Raw genomic sequence first — 22,583 nt, 5'->3', positions numbered from 1 at the left:
AAAAGCCATCACCAGGACAGCCCGGATTCTGACAGGGAAAGACTCTTCCTTCAAGCTGGGAGGCAGTCAGAACCTTAGCACAGCTTGAGGCTGCCCGGGGGAAGTGGGAGTGGGAGGGCAGCCTGGAAAGGGAGTCAAGGCCCAAGGGAGGCCCAAGGTGGTGTGGCGTGGGGGGCAGGTGGGAGGGGCCTTGGGCATTCGAGGCCCTCAGTGTAGAGTGGCGATGGCAGGCCTGAGGCAGGCTCCCTGCCAGCTGCTGTCGCTGCGGCCACTCCCTCTCCTTTTCCTCCCACCTGCCACCCAGTCCTGCCTGCCTTCCTGCTCTGATTGTGATGTCCTGTGGAGCTGTGACAGCCACATAACTAGTGGTGTAAGACCAGTCAGGTGCCCCATGGTCTGAGTACACAGCGGGGACAAGAAGAAGCCTGGGTTTTGGGGCACGATTTGGGGTGGGTGGACATTTTGGGCTTGCTTCTGGGTTTGTGACCGAGAGGCTGGTAGCCGATGGAAAAGTCTAACGGAGCAAGAGGTGATCACGTTCCTTGGCTCTGCCCTCCTTAGACTATCCAAGGTTTATCTACATCCAAGAGTTGATGTGAAAAGTAATTATCCTGGTAGAGTGCACGAAACACAATGAAGTGAGTACAGAGCACACCTTCAATTACAGAACATTCCTTTGATGAGGAGACTGCAAAAGTTACAGGCTTTTGAAAAAAACACAGCTCATCCAGGGCAGCGCTGATGTCTGGATGCCCACTGCTTTCTCAGACTCCCCTGTGCCAGTCAGGGGATCTGGAAGGACAGGGTCCCCAGATGGCTGGTGTTACCTTCCTCCAACCCCGCATGTCTGGGAGCCAGCTGCTTACATTGAAGTCAGAGAAGGAAGTGAAATGTGGGTGCTGTTCCCCACCTTCAGCAACTCCTCCTCCTGCTGGGGTCCTTCGCCTTAATTTGTTCTGCTCCTCTTGTCTCCCCCCTGTTTCTTGACACTCCCATTCTTTGAAAGCAAGAACTTCTAAGTACTAAGGGGAGTGGCTCTGGAACAGACAACAAAGGGAGGCTGTGAAATCTCCATCCCTCGAGAGCTGAGAAAGCAGTTGGCCAGACAGACACTGCAGGCAGGGTGTGCTTGGAGGCAGGAGCCTGGGCCAGATGACTCAGGGAGAAAGAGCCAGTTTCTGGTTCTGCTTTCCAGAGCCTGCTTCCACCACAACTCCACACCTCCAAACCTCCTCCTCTAATCCAGCTCAGCAGACACTTTAACGGCACGTCTACAGGGCTGGTTTACAGTTTATTTATTCTTGATGATGCTGGAGACTGAACCTACCGACTTGCATATGCTAAGCACATGCTCTACCACTGAGCTATATCCCCAGCCCTGAGGGCCCGAGTTATAGTTCAATAACCCTTCCAGGGTGGTCCCCCAGATCTCCTGGCACGGTCTCTTTCCTCCCCCTCACTAGGAGGCTCCTTTCTTGGCCTAATCCCATGCCCAAATGAACCCTGGCACATCTGAAATCTTTGGATGCTTGTTAGTTTTCCTTTAAAACCTTCGATTTATTTTCAAGCCATCAAAACAGATTTCTCTGCTTTTCCCTTCCAAGGCTGTCCAGGGGCTGCGAAGGTCACACATAACTATACACTGATTAGGGACAACCATGGATTATTTATTTATTTATTTATTGGTACCAGGGATAGAACTCAGGCCCTTGCACTTTCGGGACAGGCGGCAGAACCACTGAGCCAAACTCCCGGCCCCAGCCGTGGATTTTTAGTATATGTGCTGCTGAAGCGAGCACCCAGCCATGGATTTTTAATAGGGCAAGAAAATAGGATTTAGAATATATTTTCCCAAGAGAATAAGATCCCATACAGAAACTGAGACAGCTGTAGAGATGAGCTACAAAGCTTCCAACAACCCTTTGCAGGGGGTGGTTGCTGGATTTGAATTATAGGTTTTTTTTAATGAATAGGCTCATTGGAATGTAAATCTGAGGGCCAGAATCTGTCTTTGCTGCAGTCTGAGTGTCTAGCCCAGCATCCAGCATCCAACAGGAGCCCAGAAGATGCTGATGGAATTATTGGACACAGATTTCTCCATCTTGGTTCTCTGCCTTCTTCTAAGAACCTTTATGCAATTTGCTCCTTCCAGCATTTCATATTGGCTAGGATAAAAGCCATGCCTGACTTTAGAGTGTTTTACTGTGTTCAAGTTGTGCTATAAAGTAGAAGGAGAAAGATCATAGGACCGAAGTTCACGTAAGAAATATTAAAGTTAAAAAAAGAGATAAATTTCAGGATCTACATAATAACTGATGAAGGAGTTTTCACCAAAGAGGAGTAAGTAAGTAAGGGAGTCAGCCTCGAGTTCACTAGTGTAATCTTTCCCCCAGTCAGATGGAGGGAAGGACAATCCCAGGCAGCAAAGCAGAGTCCTGCCTGTGGGTCTACATTAAGCTTGAGTTAAATAAGGAAAAATATGGAGGGGCTTCTCTATTCTGAGACAGACATAAGGACTAAGATGTCAATTGATTTTTCCTTCCCTGAAAGGGCAAGTGAAATTATAAAAGAGGGAGGGGAGGGCTGGGGGTTAAGGTTCTTCTGGAACATGGACCAAGGATCCTGGGGCATAGGTCCCAAGAATAGCAGGGTACGGAGGGAGGGCCAGCTCCATTGGAGATGTCTGCATTATTTCTAACACAATTTTCTCAGCTGTAACTTATGGGCTGGGAAGAGCAGTGCAGTGCGAGGTACTGAGTTCAAGGAAGGACTGAGAAGAAACTATCTGCCGTGGACACACAGCTCCAACTCTAGCAGGATGCCACTGGGTAGGGCCTATTCTGCTCCTGCTGAGGAGGATCAGGATCAGTCAGCTCTATTTCTCCCGGCACTTTTCTCTGAGTCACAGAACTAACATAGTAAGTGAAACAAGTAGTTTTGAATGAAGGCCATGACAGTGATTGTGTTTGGGACTTGTGCATGGGACTGTGGCAAAGCTTTCCTGATAGTTAATTTTCATAAGCTTCCAAAAGGATACATTTCTGGTGGGCAAGGAAGTCAATTTGGAATTGGACACATTTGTAGGACATATTAAAATAATCTTCAGGAATTAAACCTCCATTCTTTTGGATTTCACCAATGCTTAGGAGGCAGGACAAACCCAAGATGTGTCAGGTGTGGCATGGTAATGTTCACTCACAGGCAGGGACCTGAGGGCCTCTACAGCCTCTAGCACCCAAAAAAGGCCCTATATGGCTGCTGATGTCTCAAGTTCATCATTAGAAATTGTTGCTTTCAGTGTTATTTGTTCTTCAGTAAAATTAAAATTCTTATTGGAAAGGAGATCCACAAAGTCTTAGGAGTATGTGTATCTCACCAGGTACACAGTTGTTAAATTCTGTCTTAGAGGAAGCTAGTAGTTATCAGCATCCTCAACTTCCCAAAGGAAAGAGAACCCAACTCCCCAGCCATGGAATGACAGTAAGGTTTGGGTTCCTCCTGCCAAAATCGATTCTATGCCCCAAAACAGAACTGGGTCCTACTTGTGATGGAAATTTCCATGGAACGGAATATCCTTTTCTTGAAATTAGTTGTGGCTAATGATGGTATGAGAAAACAGGTGGGCCTAGGCTATGCATGATTAAGTATGTGGGTAACTGTAATGATTTCTTATAATTGTTAGTTCAGGAGAGTTTCTTTTTAATCTTTCTAAAAGATCCAAGAGGGTAGAAACATCTTTTGGTTTTCTGATTATCTTTCACAGGTATACACTGTATGTATAAAATTGCTGTGCATCCAGAATGAATTAAAGCATAAATGAACAAAGGAGTAAATGAAGATGAAGTCTGCCTGACATCTCTAACACAACCAACAGGGCTTCGCTCCTGGTTTAGGGAAAGCATTTAAGCTGGGAGTATTGGTAAAAAAGAAAATACTTGCACTCACATGGGTTTCTATTTTCTGTTGTGTGTAGATCAGAGAACCATACAATTTTTCAGCTGAAAGCGACATCTACTCCAACTCTCCCCTTTACAGGTGAGGGGGCAGAAGTCCAGGAAGAGGGGGGTCATTTATCCAGGCCTCTTCCATGCCAGGTTGATCTTTGGGCTGATTTTTCTCACTGACACCTGTGTACAGATCATGCCCTGACATGCTGTACCTTGGCGCTCAGTAAGATGTCAGGATGGCTCTGTGGAAGATAGAATGTGGCCATGTAGAAACTGACATCGCTGCAAAGCAACTTACAATGCTTCAGTGTCAAAACTATAGAGACCTAAGTTCAAGGATCAGCCTTACTATCTGACCTGTCACTTTGATTTCTACAGCTGCAGACCCAGGACACTGCGCAATGAATCAAACCAAACTGGAGCACAGGTATCTGGTTTGGTCTGATTCCAGTGAGCAAATGCTGCACTTGCACCTGGCTCCTAGAATGCCATCTCAACATCAAACACAGATCTTTCTCTTAATGCATTTGATAAATTTAATAAACCTCACATTTCATATATAAAGTCCTTTGGGAAAGTAAACAGCAGCTGCAGCTTATCTCCCACCACAGACACTGAAAAAGCCAATTCTTCATGTTGAAAGTGTATGCAGCATGATTTTTCATGTGTTCATGGACAGGGTTCATACGAGGGAGGCTACTGCACAAATGGAACATGAAAGTGTCGGGCAGCTCTTCAGTCTGCTGTCTAGCAGGTGATTTGCTGTTGGAAATCATATTCTACCACTGAAATAAGCATGGACTGGAATTTCTGACCTGGAAGAAACCTAAGGGAACATCATTGTTCACTTATTTTAGAGATGTGCAGGAATGAGAAATGATGTGACTTGTTCAAGGTCAAATAGCTGAAGTCACCAGCCTGGGATAAGAGCCAGGCCCTGGGGCTCTCCATGCCCTCTCTGGTCTAGTCCACGAGGAATCTATACGGCCAGCTCTCTTTCTACTGCTGGAAACTCACACGAGCTGGGCTCCATCCACAGCTTGTTCTCAAGCATGGTCAGAAACAGGAAGAAATAGCCAAGAAGGAGAAGGCTGGACAGACAGGAGGACAGGAAAGGAAAAGGTGGCCAATAGGATAGCTAAGGAAGCTGATCAGATCGTAGCAAGAATTAGTAGTCTCTGTGAGCTCTTATTTTTAAACCATGAAATGTCATGAGCTTGCTCTCTTAGCTTTCTGGTCCCTACAATGTTGCACGTGCTCTGTAGAGATGGGGTGGGGAGGGGCCAAAAAACCATGTCAAGAAAATCTACTTGGATTTGGTGGTGGGTAATTCATTTTTTTCTCTCACTGCACAGAAACTATAGTTGGTATACACAGAAACTATCTCTCCAATACGAAAACAGAATAGTGCGTACTGGAGTTCACTTTTCGACATCAGACTGTGACGGAGCTTGGTGCTGTATAGCTGGATCTACGAAATCTCTGTATGAACCAACCACTGCTCCATTTTATAAAGATTCATCTGAGAGATAAGTAAGGGTCTCAAAATGCCCGATTCTGTCCCTAGACTTTATACCAACATGGTCACCCAGGAAACAGCTCCCTAGATGATTTAATTTAAAATGATCTCTAAATATATAGATTTATGTTAAATGCATAAGAGAGGGTCTCCAGAGAAGATTAGTCGGCACATGTTTCTGGGGAGGGGACTTCACTTTGTAGTCTGGTCTGGGGCATTTTATATCGGTTACACTTGCAAGTACTTTTGAAAACTCAAAAAGTGAAAGATGATGTACTTTAAAAGAATTATTTTTGGCTAATATATTGATCACTTACAGAGGCAGGCCAGACTAGGTGTGTGAGGACATGCTAAAACCTAGCTGTCTCATCTGACCCGAGGATGTTTATCTACTTGTACAGCGAAGTGGTTGGATTATGTCGCTTCTTTCATTCTATAATCCTCTGAGTAAAAGGGAGGGAAGCCAATCTAACTGAAATGCTGTACTGTCATGGTTTAAGAAATATCACTTTCTACCCCTGAGGTGAATGGAAAGTGTCTCCCCGTTACCCCTGCCGTTTTGTTCAAGACTGCAGAAGCCTCCAGTGCAAATTAGAAGACTGGCAGGGAACCTTAAGAATGCAGGGTTGTGCTCATTTTCCAGTCACCTCCCAGAGGCCCAAGCCTCCCAGTGTACCAGGTTCAGCATCTCTAGAGCTAGAATGGTTAAATGTCCTCTTATCACTATCAAAGTTGCTGAAATCACCTCCACACTTTGTCTCACTTTTTAGCTATGTTTAAAAAAATTTATATTAAACCTCCCTGAATGAACAGAACAGCAGGGGTAACTTGTACCGCCTCTTTTTTTCAAGTAGGCTGAAATGAAAGGCTATCGTTTGAGGCCACCTGGTAATAAGGTAACAATTGAAGGACCACATAAAGCAATTAGCTGTATTTTAAGAATGCAGTGAATAATAATTATACAGTGAAAGATGTTTGAAATTCCCATTTTAGGGAAATAATTCTAATTTGGAAGACCCAGATATGAGAACTGTTTCCTCTTTTCCCTGGACTTACTCAGTTTCTGCTCCTGCCAGAGTCCTGCCCGGCAGAGGGAGGCCCAGGTGTGCGGCCCTGCTCCACCTTCCAGAGGAGACAGCTTTCTTCTGGGAGTCCAGGGAGGGGCTGCGGGAGAAGCCTGACCAGGGAGTCTCCAGCAGGAGCCAAGTTCTGATTCCTACAAGAGTTGAGGGAGCTGAGCGATAGCAGGCAAGGAGGACAATCCAGCACCTTGGAAAACTGTACAGCGAAATGAGGCTGGTGCTGTTTCGGACCCAAGACTGAGGTTAAGTCAGAGAGACGAGGGCTCTGCTTTCTCTGCCCTCAGCCTCTCTTGCACCCATTTCCCCAGCCAGGGGTGACTCTCTCAAGGGTCTCCCAGTGGCCTTGGTATCTGTTGCTGGAGCCATTTCTTAAATCGGAGGCTCCAGCAAAGACAGGAGGATACTGTGTGGAACACAGGACAGCAGGATGTGAGTTAGTGAATGGCGATCACTGCTACTGAGACCAAGGAACCCCAGTGCATGCTCTTAAAACTGCCACTCTCAACTGGATCTCCTCTAGGACTCTGAGTTCCCTGAGTACTGCTTATCTTCCCTAGAGATCAGCAAAGCATTTGATAGGACAGAAATGAATTTTATCTTGTTCCCTTTCGTATGATAATTCAAATTAAAGTGGAAGTGTCTTTCCCCCATATTTATTTATTTATTTATTTATTTTTTGTTCAGCTTTAATTGAGTTTCTTGGTACATTTTAGGGATACAGTACAGTTACATTCATTGTTGGGATCTTGTACCTCTACATGACAAGTCTTGATTCTCATTTTTTCCCCTTACCTCTGCCCTCCCTTCACCCCCTCCTCCCCTCCCCATCTCCCCCATATTTATAAGGGAGACCTGATTGGGGCTGGGATTTAGCTCTGTGGAGCCATGCTGGCCTGGCAAGTACAAGGTCCTGAGTTCAATCCCTGGTACTGGAAAAAACAAAACAACAAAAAATAGGTCTGATCAAATGCTCTCATAGTTTTCTACATGTGTTTCTTAATATTTTCATATTACAGCTTTTATATATTTGCTCTTTGTGGTACTGGGGCGTGAACTCAGGGCCTTGTGCATGAAAGCACTCTACCCACTGAGCAATGCACAAAGCCACACATCACCGCTTTTGCGCTTGCCCAGTAGTGTGGTGTGATCGTAGCAAGACCTATAGGTACTGCTTCAGGGATAAATGTGAAATTAATGTGACTTTTAACATTAATAGAAAGCAAATTTTCTATGCATTTTTATTTTATCTTGAATTTAAAATGAAGCAAGGTACTCAGGAAGACTGCAAGATGAATCTTTGGACTGTAGCAAAAATAAGAGTAAAAAAAATTAATTAAAAAATAAGTAGATGGGGATTAAATCTCTTCAACTTAAAATCCCTTAGCTTGGATCCCTCATTAGGAGGACTTCATAAAAACAGGCTATAAACATTCTCAATAATTAAATATGAATATATGAACCATGATAAAACCTGGCCCTTTGGCCATACATGTTTAAATATATAAAATTAAATGCATACTCGAGTCCCTCTTGTTTTATTAGCTCCATCTTCCACTGAAATGCATTTGTGTAATTATCTTGTTCCTATACTTCCACCATGATCATATTAAAAAATGCTTCTTCCCATAAAGTGTGAAATATGAATTGATAAGCAACAGGGAACTAACACTATATAACACGTCCTTACCAATTAATAATGCTGTTGGCTGGGTTTATGAGAACTGAATTATTCATCAGAATCTTTTCACATAATGCCACTGAAAGCTAAGACTTATGAGACGTTAGGGCCCCGATAGGATAATGATTTACTTAGAAAATTTACTTGTAAACCAAACAACCATCTCAGTTTGCTCCCTGAACACTGCATACTCAGTATTGGCAGTTTGCTCATAACCCCATCATTTCTGGACACAGGAGAATGTTCACAAACACTCCAAATGGTCTTCAGTAAGCTGTAACTCTGTAAGGTAAGGGATATAAACTAGGAGTCAGAAAGTACAGATCTTAGTTCTACTTTTGCCTCTGTAGTGGGCCCTCCATGTCCACAGGTTCTACATCCATTGGTTCAATCCACTGATCAGAAATACTTGGGAAGAAATACATCCACATGGAAGATGTACAGATTTTTCTTATTATCTCTTAAACAAATAACATAGCAGGTATGCTGTAACCAAAGGACTCCACTAGGTATAAGCTATCTAGAGATGATTTAAAGCATGAGAATCTAACTTGACTACACTAATTGAAAATGAATTGCCTGTCTAAATAACAATAAACACATGTCTTGTAGGACATGGTAGCACACACCCGTAATACCAGCACTCCGGGAGGCTGAGGCAAGGGAACAAAAGTTCAAGCCCAGCCTGGGCAGCTCAGTGACTTAGTGAGAACCTATTTCAAAACAATAATCAAATCAGGCTGAAGATGTAGATCAGAGTGAAAGCCCTGGGTTTAACCCCCAATACTGCAAAGAACCACCAAACGCCTCAAAAAGCCATAAAAAAACAATAACACTTTTCTTCACAGGCATATGTGCATGTAGGTAGGCTGAACTACTACTACCAGTTGTCACCGAATTCTACTCACCAGGTCACACAAGTGCATGTAACATCTGACACACACTGGTTTCCATTCGGCTGTGTGATGAATGCAGGAAGTAAAGTGAGCACTGGATTGCACCCTCCCTACATGGCCTGGCCTGGCACATCAGCACCCATCACATCACTAAACATCACATAATAATGTTCCCAGTTTATGATTTTGGGGGGCCGAGTACCTAGCTGCTCAGGGTTGCACGAGGCCCAAGGGCTGAGTATTGGGTAACCCTGGAAGGTATATTAGGGGATGACATCAGTGATGAGTACTAACCCATTTTATAGCAAGGACTTGAGCACCCAAGGACTTTGGTATTTGCTTGGAACCAATCCAAGGACACCAAGGGAAGGCAACAACTAGAACTTCGGCTACTAGGTACTTTACCTCTCTAAGGACAGGTTCTGTGGAATTCGAAAATGAGGGCTTAGATTGGAAGAGGGTTAAGATTTCTTCCAGTTACAAAAGGTCATTTGGATTCTGTTTAGAAAGTACAAAGATAACAGCCTGTCTATTTTGATGCAGGCTAGAAATAAATACACAAAGCGAACATGACTTTTGATATTCATATAAATAAAATATAGCCCCACCCCACAACCTTCCTATCAGTTTTGGCAGATAAAATTTTGAGCCCTTAAACCATTTTCAGTCTGTGATTAGAACATATGTTCCAGAGGGGAAGGCCAACACACAGGAGACAGGTGCTTCCTCTCTGCTCACGTCAGCTGAACAAGAGTTGCTGCCAGGCACAACACAAGAATTGCTAATCACTCCCACTTCAGATGTCTTTAAACTAAATTGATCATTTAGGGAATATTTTTTACATGTTATTCTATTTTGTGTCAAAAGTAGAATTAATTAAAATTTCCTACACCAGAAGTTTTTGTAGTAGGATTTTATACAGCAACGTCCTCAAACACAACAGGCTAAGGCCAAACACTCCACACTTCTCTCCTGTCTCCTCTCTAAACCGGAAAAGGTGGTGGTTATTTAGCATCCAGCTCATAGCCTGCTGATATCCTCTGTGGCTCGCTTTCAATCATTTTCAAGAATTCTGTCTTCTTTTTATTTCCTTTTACTTATGTAGGGAGAATGAGTGAATGGTACTGAGCCTCGCTTTCACAGACCTCTTCTCTTCAGCAAGTTTTTAAGTTCCATTTTTGCCGCCAAATGAGCAAGGTGGTTAGAAGGGGAGACGGTTCAAAGGTGACTGAAGCTGGCTGTTACATTTGTGGGTTTTCATACATTCCAAGTTTCACAGTTGGAAAGAAAGGACTTAGAAAATGCCAAGGAGTCCTGGAGCCTTTTAGGTCTGAGGCGATTTAACTGCATAGCCATGAGCTTGCTAAAGAACCAGGGAGGTGTTGGGAGAGGTCAGGCCATGAGCATTTTCCCACTTGGGCCAGGGAACCAGGACAAGGCAAAGAAAATGCATACCTAGCTGACAACGAGTTAAAATTTCAAGTGAGGGAAAAAATGAGAGGGGCTGGAAGCAGAGAATAATCTAGGTAAAATGTTACTCTTGATCTTTTTGGGGAATATTACACACACACTGCCGCGCCCTTCCTGTCATGGTGGAACATATCTGAGAGCCGTTGAAGAGTAACTCTTAGTTTTTAAAATCTCTATTATTCACAGAAAGAAAACAGGTACTGGCAAAATGCTGCCTTGTCAAATACATTGAATTCACACAGAATTGGGTATTTTATACCCTAAACTGAGACAAGGATACAACTCAGAAATCACATATAAAGTTTTGAAAGTTTCAGTGTTTTAAATTGTTCAAACAAGGGTCATTTAATAAAAATCTAATCCTGGTAAGTAACAGTCAGTGCTGTGCTTTACAGCTCCTGCCACCATGTGTAGGTTGAAGACACACATGCTGCATGGTTATTTCTTTTAACAAAGTGCTAAGTCATAACAGAATTACACTCTTCACACAATAGTTAGTGTCACTATCAAACATTTAGTCACCCTTGCTACAATCATCTTTTGTAGCTTTGTAGATGAAATTGTATTCATAGAAACAAGGGCAAGTTGGGATACAGACACAGCACCTAAGTTCTGAAGTCTCTGGAAAGCATTTATCACGGTGTCAAAGAGGCCGGAGGCTTCTGGCCTGATTATAAATAAGGACTCATATAAGAAATGGCTTTATTAGAAAAACATGTAGTGTACACGTGGCTAATTTCTATCATCAATATATCACTTGGCTATTTTGTAATTAAAATCTGATATAATATAGGGTTTAAACTTCCTTAGAAGTTAGTGGCATTTCTTCCTATTGTCGTGTGACTTCCGGAGGAGTTATCTTCATGTGACAGATGCCCTTCCTTTTCCTAGTTACTGCGGCTCAGTAGTTTAGCACTGGCACAGAACACAAAGAGGATCACCTATGGTAGTTAGTGCTTCGTGTGCAAGACATCAGACTTCCGGCCCCTGGAATCAGGCACAGGTCGGCCACTTGTAGAGTTTTTAAATTCCCTATTACCACACAAGTAAGTCCTGCATTATTACTGGTAGCAATTAAATTAATGTGATAACCTGTAACCTAACAAAACCTCTGGATGAAGTTTCTTTCTTCTCCTTTTTTTATTCCTGTTAGATGTGCAACTCCGAGCAAATGTGCAGTGTGTGGTATTGATTTCCAGTCTCCTTTGAAATTCCTTCAAGTCTGTGTGGTTACACTGAGACTACCACATCAAGATAGAGTCTGTCGTAGGATTCCCTGAAGCACAAAATGAGGAGGAGACTAAGCAAACACGACCCAGGAAGGCACCAGTTGAACCAAGACAATTCTGTAAGACAAAAATATGGTATGCAGTTTTAGGCATTCGTGTAGCGTCAGCAGAACACCTGTGTGCCCAGGGAAATCTGTTTTTCAGTCAAAAGGATTCACAATGAATGAGCCCCAGAAGGTCAGGAAACTGGCTTCCAAAGAACAGTGGCAATAGGGACACTGAATGATAGGTGCAATGTATTATATGGCTTTCCTGTGGAATATTTTAAATCAATTCTGGTAATTACAGTTCATCAATTTCATCCACTTTGACTTTGGTTGCAAAATCAATCTATTACTTCAAAGAAAAACCTGATCGCCTTTAAGTGTTAGTTTGTTAATTGTTTTGTAAGTTTTCTCTATCACCATCAGTCTTACCTTGTGGAGAAATGCCTGATGGGTTAAGGGGACAAAGAGGAAAATACACCTGAATTTCAAGATAAGAACTTTACGTTTTTGGAGATAGAAATCTGTATTTCTCAGTAAAAATCTTCAGTAGTAATCACTTAAAACAGAGAAAGTATATGGAAAAATAAAACATTAAAAAAATCCACCTCTAAACAGACTACTGTATTTTGAGTTCTTTCTTTCTAGTCTATTTTTCTGCTAGCATGAATGGTTATATATGGTACCAGTTACTAAAAAACCTGTAGCAGTCATCCGGACAGGCAATTCTGCTGTTACCTGCTCTAGTGGTATCAAGAACCTGCTACTTCAAAAATATTCTCTCAGGAGCTCTCTAGCACAGCAGTGCCAGCTCCTTGCTGACATCATACTACTGGCTGGGGAACCTTGAGCTGAGGAGCCCCATCTGGTCAGCCTGGCCCTCCCCACGTCCTTCTGCTTGTCAGTCCTAAATCTTTGAAGCAAGCACTATAGCTCCTTGAGGTTGGCGGTGGCTGGGGAAACTTCTTTAGCTTAACATCCAGTTTATCAGTTCCCATGAGAACAAACAGGGAAACAAGTTTCTTTCTTTTTTTCCGGTCATTTCTATAGGTTTATTTTTTCCCCGCTGTCCCTCAACAGAATGCTAATATTCTCTTAATCTTCAAAAATCAACCTAAAGATTTCTACACTGCAGCCTTAGTTTAATCCATAATTCATGTAGCTTAAAAGAGCAATTTATGTTCAGGAATAGAAATTAGAAATTGAATGGCAAAGCCTTTTTTCCTACAGTATGTTCACACAACAGCTTCCTTACCTCTCAATTACTAGATTTCAAATGCCAGATATGTTATTCTATCGCATGAAGCAAAGATGTATATCCAAATGGCACTTTTAGACAAAGCTCTTTTCTGTGTTTTACTTGGATTGCATATAAATACTCTGAAAAGCTGTGACCTCTAGGGCCTTGTCCTTACTCTTGATATTCTTTGAGATGACACATTGGGCATTTTCTGCTCTTACACTGACCATATCACCTGGATTTCTGATGATGATTTTACGAGGGAATATGAAGCAGTAAAAAAAAAAAAAAAAGGGGGAAAAAATAAAAAAAAAAGAGTTTGGGAAAAAAAAAAAAAAAAAAAAAAAAAAAAGAGGTGGTAAAATATAAACAAAAGAGGGCTGGGGATTTAGCTCAGTGGCACCGAGCCTACCTCGAAAGTGCAAGGTCCTGAGTTTGATATCCCTGGTACAAAAAAAAAAAAAAGATAAAAGCATGCTGTTTGTATTAAAAGAGACCACTCTGACATTACGACTGTATTTTAAGCAACAGATAAAAGAAAAGATGATATTTGACAACATGGTTTACAACAGCAACATTTTAAAAATCTTAGTCCTGTAACTTGTGGAGCTAGAGCAACATACATGTAGCAATCATCAACTTGTCCTTGTCCTCTTTAAACTGAGGAACTTGTCAATACTGCCAAAGGAGACTGTTTATTTCATCAGAGTTGTAAGAGTTTTCCATCTACTGAGGTTCAGATAAAGTCTCTAAAAATGCTGCATAATTACTGTTCAGTCACAGTCTGCTGATTGGTTTTTACTGGGTTCCTCTCTGAAAATCAAATCTACCTTTCAGCGAAGCCACTTGGCTCAATCAGCTGCAAGGATTCTTTAAATTATTTGCCTTTACGGAAAGCATTAGGCCAGTGTCATGGGAACAGCTTTTTCCTTCTGAAAACTGCAAGTGCTCTAATAAGCAGGAAATGCTTGCTTAAACATTTAATTTGTGAAGCTGTTGTATTCTCTGAACTCAATGTGGTATGACATGAGTGAACTAGCAAGATCCTGATCCACTGAAATGTTCATATTCTTACCCCATTACACTTTTCTAGCATCCCTTCCCTTGCCACTCACTGGGGAAATCTGTACTCAAGGCAGGACTGTACAGTGTGCACCATGCTTCTGCTGGTTCTCTGTCATCAGCTACTCTTTGGTTGAGTCCTCTTTGCCAATGTGCAGTTAGCCAGGTGTTATATTTTATTCAGAGCAATGAGTGATGCTATGTTGGGCCTTTGTTCATTCTTTTAAAAAGCTTTACATTCCAGAAGCACTGACTGCTATTGGGTCACCTTGTCTTTGCCTTCAATGACACTAATGCTTTTGGTTTTGACTACCTAAAGGACTTATGTATTTCCAGCTACCACCCTTGAGGACCAACCTTCTACTTTCTCTTACAGTGACCTAACAAAATTGTCTCCATTCTCACTCAAGGTGAGCAGAGAGCAGAAGCCACGACTCCCCAGTCCGGTGTCCTGTAAGTGGTGTTAACCACCACACTGCATTATTTTACTTCTTAGACATAAAGTTACTTCTCTCTAGTCTGCATCTGTTGAACCTGCCCTTTGTTCTGGGAAGCATTAGTCAGTGCCTCCCACTTCAGCCAGGCCCCTCAATCTTTTAGTGACAGTGCGCCTCAAATTCATGGCTAGCCACTTCAAAATCTTTATGCTTTTAGACAAAACCTGCTGCAAAGCTTACTAACAAAAAATAACAGATAATACAAAATTCTAAGTGGGAAACAAAATACATGTTGGAGCACATAGAGCACAGAACAGCATTCCCAAACTGATTTTGTACATGGTTAACAGACTAACGCATCACCTTGTTGTCTCACTCAGATTCTCCAGACAACATGGTATGAAGCGACTACTTTTACAAATATGCTGTTAGGGAGCAAGGAGCATTACTTTGAAAGTGACCTTGAAAAATCTGCATCAGAAAAACTTTAAGAAACTTCTGATATGGCTCCAGGTACTCAAAGTAGAAATGAAACGGGATGTGGCCCAGGGCTCCACATGAGCCGATGGCATTGGTACCAAAGACTGAATAACACTCGTCCCCAGTGGTGGCCCTAATCTTCAAACAAATCACTTGTTGGGCAAAACATTCTGACATGGTCACTTTGGGGGCAGCTGGAAAGCCCTGGAGAATGATCTGATGGAGTTGCCTACCAGATAGCATACTGTGGGCAGGGAAAACCCTAGTCATGAAGCTTAGCACTTCCTTCAGAAGTGACCTAAAAGCCACATGTGATGGTAGTTAGAAATCAGAACTTCTTTCCTAGTGTGGTGGCACACTCCTATGGTTCCAGCTACTTGGGAGGCTGGTGCAGGGCGGTCGCTTGAACTCAGCAGTTCCAGACCAACCTGGGCAACACTGTAGGACTTTTATCTCTTAAAAACAACAGCAATGAGCTGGGCATGGTAGTGCATGCCTGAAATGCCAGAACTAGGGAGGATGAGGTAGGAGGATTGCCTTGAGTTCGAGGCCAGCCTGTGCTACATAGTGAGTTCAAGCCCAGCCTGAGCTGAGACCATATCTCAACAAACAAACACAATAGCAAAGAAACCTAGGCATTCTTCACCCCCCCGCAAAAAAAACAAAACAAGCTTTCTAATCATCTAATAGTTGAATTTTGAGCTGTAACAGTGAGTTTTTAAAGTTTAAAGTTAACCAAATTATGACAGTTGAACACTGGCTTTAATGGAAGGGAATTCAATTTGTTACATAAAGTGTTTAGTATCTTAGGCTGCAAAACTAGAAGTTGATTTTAGGAAACAATTTTACAGAATTTTTATATTTTCAATTTATGTATTATCATACCACAGTGCATAAAGAACTGAGTATCTGCTGCAGGATGTTTAAGGCATTGATCATATGTGAAAAGAATTTCAAAATAGATTTTATAATTCTGGAAACCTTAGTTTGAGAGATGTAGGGTATGTTTGTGTGCATTAATATACACACAAATACATGAAAACACTTCTTTGAAATCTAAACTAGATCTTTAAATTTCAGACATCAATCAGTGACTGTACTTATCTAGAAGAAAACCAAACAAACAAAGCTTGGTGAGAGCCAGCTGTGCCTTCAACATCGATGCTCTTTTATCTTCTCATCAGCTATCTAAAATGCCAAATATGCTGAGACTTTGCTTCCTGAAAATCACCTCGGTGGACTGTAATTATTTCAAGTGCTATATGGTCACAATTGTCACAGCGTTTGGGCAGAAACCTTTTAATATCTATACAGGTATGTATAAAAGCATGTGATCGGAAACCAAACAAAATGAGGGGAGCTTTCTTCTCCTACTCAGACCCATTCATGGCTGTTATCAGGAAGGTAACAATTACCAGAAATGGCACAAAGTTTTTGCTGCTGCCTATGCCAAATGAACAAAAGTAACTGCATGAAGTATTTGGTCCCTGTGAATCTGTAAGATGAGGACTGAGCACTGACATCAGGTGTGGGTAAATCGTGCCAACATCCAATCTGTTGACCAAATCCAAAGTTGCAGCAGTCCTAGGAGACTGACGTACTCTGCTGGCCCAGCAAAGGATCAGGGTGCACCAAGCTCTTCTGTCGAAAGGCAACACTATGGTTTGAATACCAGGGCAGTGAGTTCCCCAAAGGTTCATGTGTTGGAAGCTTGACAATGTGAAGAGGGGGTGGACCCTTTAAGAGGTGGGGCCTCAGGGGAGCTCACTCCAGGTCTTTCTCTGTCTGGTTTGCTCCGTTGCCACGTGATCTCTCCTTCTCACATGTGCTCCCTGCCATTGCGATGTCTTGTGACACATAGGGTCCTCACTAAGGTTCAGTTGCTAAAGGCACCATGTGGATGGAAACCTTTTACTATCTAGAACTGAGCCAAAGGAACCTCTTTTCTTTATAAACCTCAGCTCCAGGTATTTTGTCACAGTAATAGAAAATCAATACAAATAGTTTAGGGTGATTGCCCATGTATTCCCTGCCTTAAACCGGTCAATAAACATGCTTTTTCTATACTAGAAACCACAGCAAGATATTTGTTGGGGGATGACATTATGTGGCATCTCCTGGTGTTTTTAAATACTGAGGACAAAACTCCTTGTAGCTGGCAAGGAAAACCATGTTCTGCTAGGCTGCAAAGACCACTTAACAAATCTGTGCCCCTCAGCTGGAAAATTGTTTCTATCATGCTAGGGGGCATCACAGCATCTCTGAAGCTTTAACAGGGAGAGGCAATAAGACTCTTAATTTCCATTTTGACACAGCTAAAGTGGGTTAGAGCTGATCTGTAATAATTGTTGTAAAAGTCTGTTCAGAGAACACACTGAAAGCAAATGCTTTACTCCAACACCTGGTGATGGCACTTTTCCTTATGCGCTTCCAGAAGGACCACGAGAGTGGTCTCTGACTGCCTGAGTGTGATGCTCCTTCAAGGAGAGGCCAGGCTCACAAAAAGGCAGACACAGCCAAGACCTGCTTTACCTGCATTACTTACTGACAGAGACAATCGAGTTTGTTGCTAATTATATTAAGAAATTAATCTATTCTCTGGACCACACTTTGTGTAGCTAAAAGGAAGTCCTATGCCTTAAGTTGTTCCAAACCCAGGGATGATTTTGTTTCGTTGCTTGGAAGGTTTTGAAAATTTATTTTCCAGCCAAGGAGGTTCACACAGTTATTATTTCAATTATAAGCCTGTCAGAAATTTCCATATAAACAGTGGCTTCTCAGAGTGTTAGATATTTCCTACATCGTGTAACCTTCTCTTATTCATCCCTATGGCTTTAAACTACATATACACCTCTGGCATTACTGACTTATACTCTGTGCTAAGATAGAAGACGTGAAATATTTTAAAAAATTTATATGAATATTAGAATCACCTGGCTAAGGAATAGGTTTGACAGGGACTTTAAAAAGTGCGAATACTGAGTCCCAGCCCAGGTTAATTCGAAACCTTTGGAAGTGAGGGTACACATGGGCTAGAATGCATTTCAAAAAAAAAAGTTGTGAATATTGTTTTTATTGACGTGTGAACACTCACATACAGTAATTTGCTTTAGTGAGAATTCTCCATATACATTCCCTATACATCAATACCACACACTTCTCTTACAACACATTTAGATAGTAAAAAAGAAATCAAATTTCTTACCTGTATGATAAAATGTGAGAAAAAATAAAAGCACTCCCATGAACATATTACTTAAAAAAGTGACAACTCCACAAGTAATTCCTTCTGGAACCGGGTAGACAGTTTCCACAAAAAGCTCAAAAAATATAGGTACACTGCTATTCAAGAACACTCCCAGGAGAATACAGGAGGCATATAATGTCACTGAGAGAAAAACACAAACATTTTAGTTGCATGGCAGCAGCAATGAGTCACATCAGACAGCTCTTCTGGGTGTTCTCTTTCATAAGTACCAGCTCCAAATTTCATCTCTTTTCAGGGGCAGTTGATAAAGTTTGACAATATCATCCATCCATCAGCTCTTTGTGCCAATTTTCTGGAGTAAGTATGAAAAGGTTTTGCTGTTGAACGATTACAAGTTCATTTTGTGCTACCTTTCTGGTGGGTTATTCCAAAGCACAAAAACAAGTCACCAATACAATATAATTAAAAGGACTTTTCTCACTTGATCATGTGCTTGGCAAATGAGCGAGGATAAAATGCAGTAACTTACTTCAAAATTTAGATTCATTTTATGTTTTTAAAGAGAAGACTAAACAAAAGAAATATTAAATGTTACTGAAAATTATATATTTAAAGAAACTGGTTCATTAATACCTTGGAAGTATAAAATAAACATTATCCATTATGCAGTTCCTAGAGAAATACAATAGGATTAGTCCTCAATTTTGGAATGAGTTTTGTGCCACCGGTTTCTTTTTAAATAAGGAAAATTTTCACCCAGAAAAATATAAATGAATAGTGGTATAATCCTAGATTAGTCCCTAAAAAGCCTAGGGATATTATTTTTATTCTTATAAGAATGTTTAGGGAAATGCACTCCACTCTAAGTTTATCGTCGCTACTATCTGCCTACAAACCTTCACTAATTTTAATTTGAAAATGAAAAGAGAACCAAAGAGGAGGGGGAGTGGTATTCTATTCAGAAACATAAAGCGCGTACCTCTGTCCTAATAAATATATTCTTCCCACTCCTAATAATGAGTAGACTTCACTCTAAGTTTAAGATTACAAGGAAAATATTTTTTCTTTTGGTGTTGGGGATCAAACCCAGGGCCTTGTACGTAGGCAGGGCACACCTGCAGCCCTTGGAGAATGTTTTTAATAAAAACATTTACTAAGAAAACACTTCTCTTTTGGAATTGCAAAGAATAAGGCAGTTATATTAACTCTGTTATGTATTATTCATAGATTCACAGAACATATCAAATCTCTGGAATTTACCATAGATGACTATAGTCACTGTATTATTATTTATGACACTGTCAAAGGATTACAAAAAATAAGCACCCACTGATTTCTAACAGCATTTCTCTAACCTCATTGCTGGGTCCTCTCCAATTACACTGGCCTTCCAGAATTATAAAATATTTAGTATATTCTAATAATGCAAATAGTTGGTAATTACTTTGACTTTTTATTTCTTTGAATAAAAGATAGGTATCAAAGCATAGAACAAAAGAATAAAGAAGAGACTACTGGTTAACAATGTCCAAATTACTCACAGAATCACATGAAAGTATCAGATAACTACAATAAAAAGCATTCAAAACAACATAATTTCTTGAGGTTGCTTTTTTTTTTTTCCTTAGGGCACTAGGGATTGAATCTAGGGCCTTTACACTGAATACTTCCTAGTGTCCCCCCACTTTTATTTTTTGAGACAGGGTCTCACTAAGTCACTAAAGTTGCCCAGGCTGGGCTACAACAGTGGTGGTGAACCTATGGCATACGTGCCACAGGGGGTTGTTTGTATCATTGAAACAAAGCACAGAGCTGGGCATGGTGGTGCACGCCTGTAAATCCCAACACTCAGGAGGCTGAGGTAGGAGGATCACCATGAGTTTGAGGCCAGACTGGACTATACAGTGAGTTCAAGGCTAGCCTTAACTACAAAGTGAGACCCTGTGTCAAACAACCAAAAAAAAAAAAAGAAAAGCAACAAAAGTAATTTAAAAAATTAAAAACAAAGCACAACCCAATACTTCACACTAATATTTGCTAGTAATTGATCATGTAAGTCAATATATTCTTGTCAGGTGGCTCCTTAGCTGTACCTTATGAAATCTAGGGTTGGACAATTGCTGATAGCTTATATTGAGAGTTCTATCTCCAAAACACAATACAATAACAATAATTGTATTGAGTGTTCTATTTCCAAAACACGATACAAATTACAATAATTTATTGATTAGCCAGTGGTAATCAGGGCAGACAGGACGATTGACCTAAACACAAATGAGCCCAGCAATTTAAAACAAGAAAAGTATCAGGAAAAAAATAATAACAAAACTGAGCTCTTAAACCAGCTAGCACTACTTCTGAGTAGACTCCCAAACTACTGATGGAATTAGCTCTTTTTAGAAAATACGGTTAGCAGGAATCCTTTCTGTGTTCTTCTTTCTGAAGGAACTATACCTCTACATGTAATTGTAATCAAAACTAAGATGTAATAACTGAAAAAAATCTGTATACAATTGAATAATCTGTACAGAACTGTGATAAAAGAATGAAAATATAATGACAAGGACATGCTAAAAGAGGCTATTCATAGGGTCTCGAGAGATTCAACTGTATTGAGTATTGATTTTAATTATGGCTGGTTAAAAAAGCAGATGTACAAGCTTAAATATCGCATACTTACTCCTGTTTGAGTGAGGCAAAGTACAAACAAAGCACAGTAAAGGATGGACAGAAGGAGACAAGGGGACGGATCTCTTGCATATGGGAAGGGGTCTAGGAGACTGAGGGCAAGGGGAGAGGGAGAGGGGAAGGGGAAATAAATAGAATAAAGATAAGCCATGTACAGGAACAACCTCAATGAATGTAAATGTTACATGTTATAAACATGAGGTAAGATTAATATCAACAACAATGAAAATGGAAAAGGGGGATTTAGAAGAGGAAGGAGGAAGGTGGGAGGGAAAGGGATTAAAAAAATCAGTCTCTATTATACACTTGTACCCACTCCCCAAGATGACTGTAAACTGCATGTGCTGAAAACTGATTTAAAAAAAAAAGAAGCCTGGGCTGGTGAGCACCTGGTGAGCCAGATTGGTCTGAAAACTCCTTGTGCTGTGCAGCTACCTTAGCTCTCATTTCATGCTCATTGGGCCAGGGATTTAGCTCAGTGGTTCCGGCGCCTGCCTCGCAAGCACAAGGGCCTGAGTTTGATGCTTGGTACCGAAAAAAAAAAAAAAAAAATTTCCCAGGTGGGATTTAGCTCAGTGGTTCCGGCGCCTGCCTCGCAAGCACAAGGGCCTGAGTTTGATGCTTGGTACCGAAAAAAAAAAAAAAAAGAATCTTCCAGGTTTGTTCCTTGGTATCTAAGATCTTGGGACTTGGAGGGCCATAAATCATGGGCATTGGAAAGATAAAATTTCTATTGTAGCTAAAATTGTTATAGGAAATGTAAATAGTTTATCTTCTGGTGGAAAATTTGGAAATGTCTATCAATACAGATGTGCATTATGTGACTCTGCAATTCTATTTGTAGGAATTTATCCTACAGCTATGTGAGTACAGGTATCTGGGGAACATGTTGTCAAATGCTGTTTGTAGTGTGAAAAGTTTAAAAACAACCTCAATGCCCACCAGCAGGAGTTAACTGTTAAAAAAAAGTCATAAAACATTCAGAGGCATGTTATGCAACCAGTAAAAATGAGAAAACTACACCATCAGTAATGTAAAGTGAAAAAGGTGCTAAAAAATATGGTATATTTTCCAAGAAGGATACATATGCTTTATAGTACTTGTAAATGTGCAGAATTATGTAGGACAGTACAGAAGAAATTGGCAATCAGGGTTGATTCTAGAGGGAAGTTTAGGGCCACAGGAGAATAGAGCCTTGTTACTCTGTATTTTTTTAGCTATCTGAATGTGACTTTTTAACGGTGTGTCTATCTTACCTATTTAACAAAATAGTAAGAGATATTTCAAAGTAAACCAATGCCCTGACAGCTGACCCAACTCTGCTTCGTGGAAATGTGTTTCACTTACTGACTCAGAGACTTCTCACCAGAGAGGTGACCACAGAGCTACTATCTGTACCCGGTAGCCTTGAAACCCAGGCTTGTTGCAGAAGTTTGCTTGTTCTATCACTATAAAAGTGATGATTGAGAAGGTTTTTAGAAACACTTGATGGATACACTGGCATCACTTGTTACTGCAGAAACCACAAAATCAAAATCATTTACACAGATAAGAGTTAAATGAAGATCTTCCTATCAGAATGGGAAGAAGACAGCTGTGTCAG

At 41.1% G+C, this 22,583-nt stretch overlaps 1 protein-coding gene across 1 annotated transcript in view; it reads right to left on the bottom strand.

Annotated features, from left to right (window-relative positions):
• Positions 1–7,366: 7,366 nt before the first annotated feature.
• Positions 7,367–22,583, bottom strand: part of Slc49a4 (solute carrier family 49 member 4) — an 85,045-nt gene continuing 69,828 nt past the window's right edge. Inside the window, exons 9-10 of the mRNA XM_010619500.3 lie at positions 18,290–18,472; positions 7,367–11,938 (exon numbers count right to left, since the gene is read on the bottom strand). Coding sequence (XP_010617802.1) covers positions 11,823–11,938; positions 18,290–18,472 — 299 coding nt within the window. The 3' untranslated portion in view covers positions 7,367–11,822. The remainder of the gene's footprint in view (positions 11,939–18,289; positions 18,473–22,583) is intronic.

This window comes from Fukomys damarensis, unplaced genomic scaffold (genome assembly GCF_012274545.1).
Source record: "Fukomys damarensis isolate Sample0158 unplaced genomic scaffold, DMR_v1.0_HiC HiC_scaffold_24, whole genome shotgun sequence".
NCBI lineage: Eukaryota > Metazoa > Chordata > Mammalia > Rodentia > Bathyergidae > Fukomys > Fukomys damarensis.
This window is presented reverse-complemented; position numbering and strand designations above follow the sequence as displayed.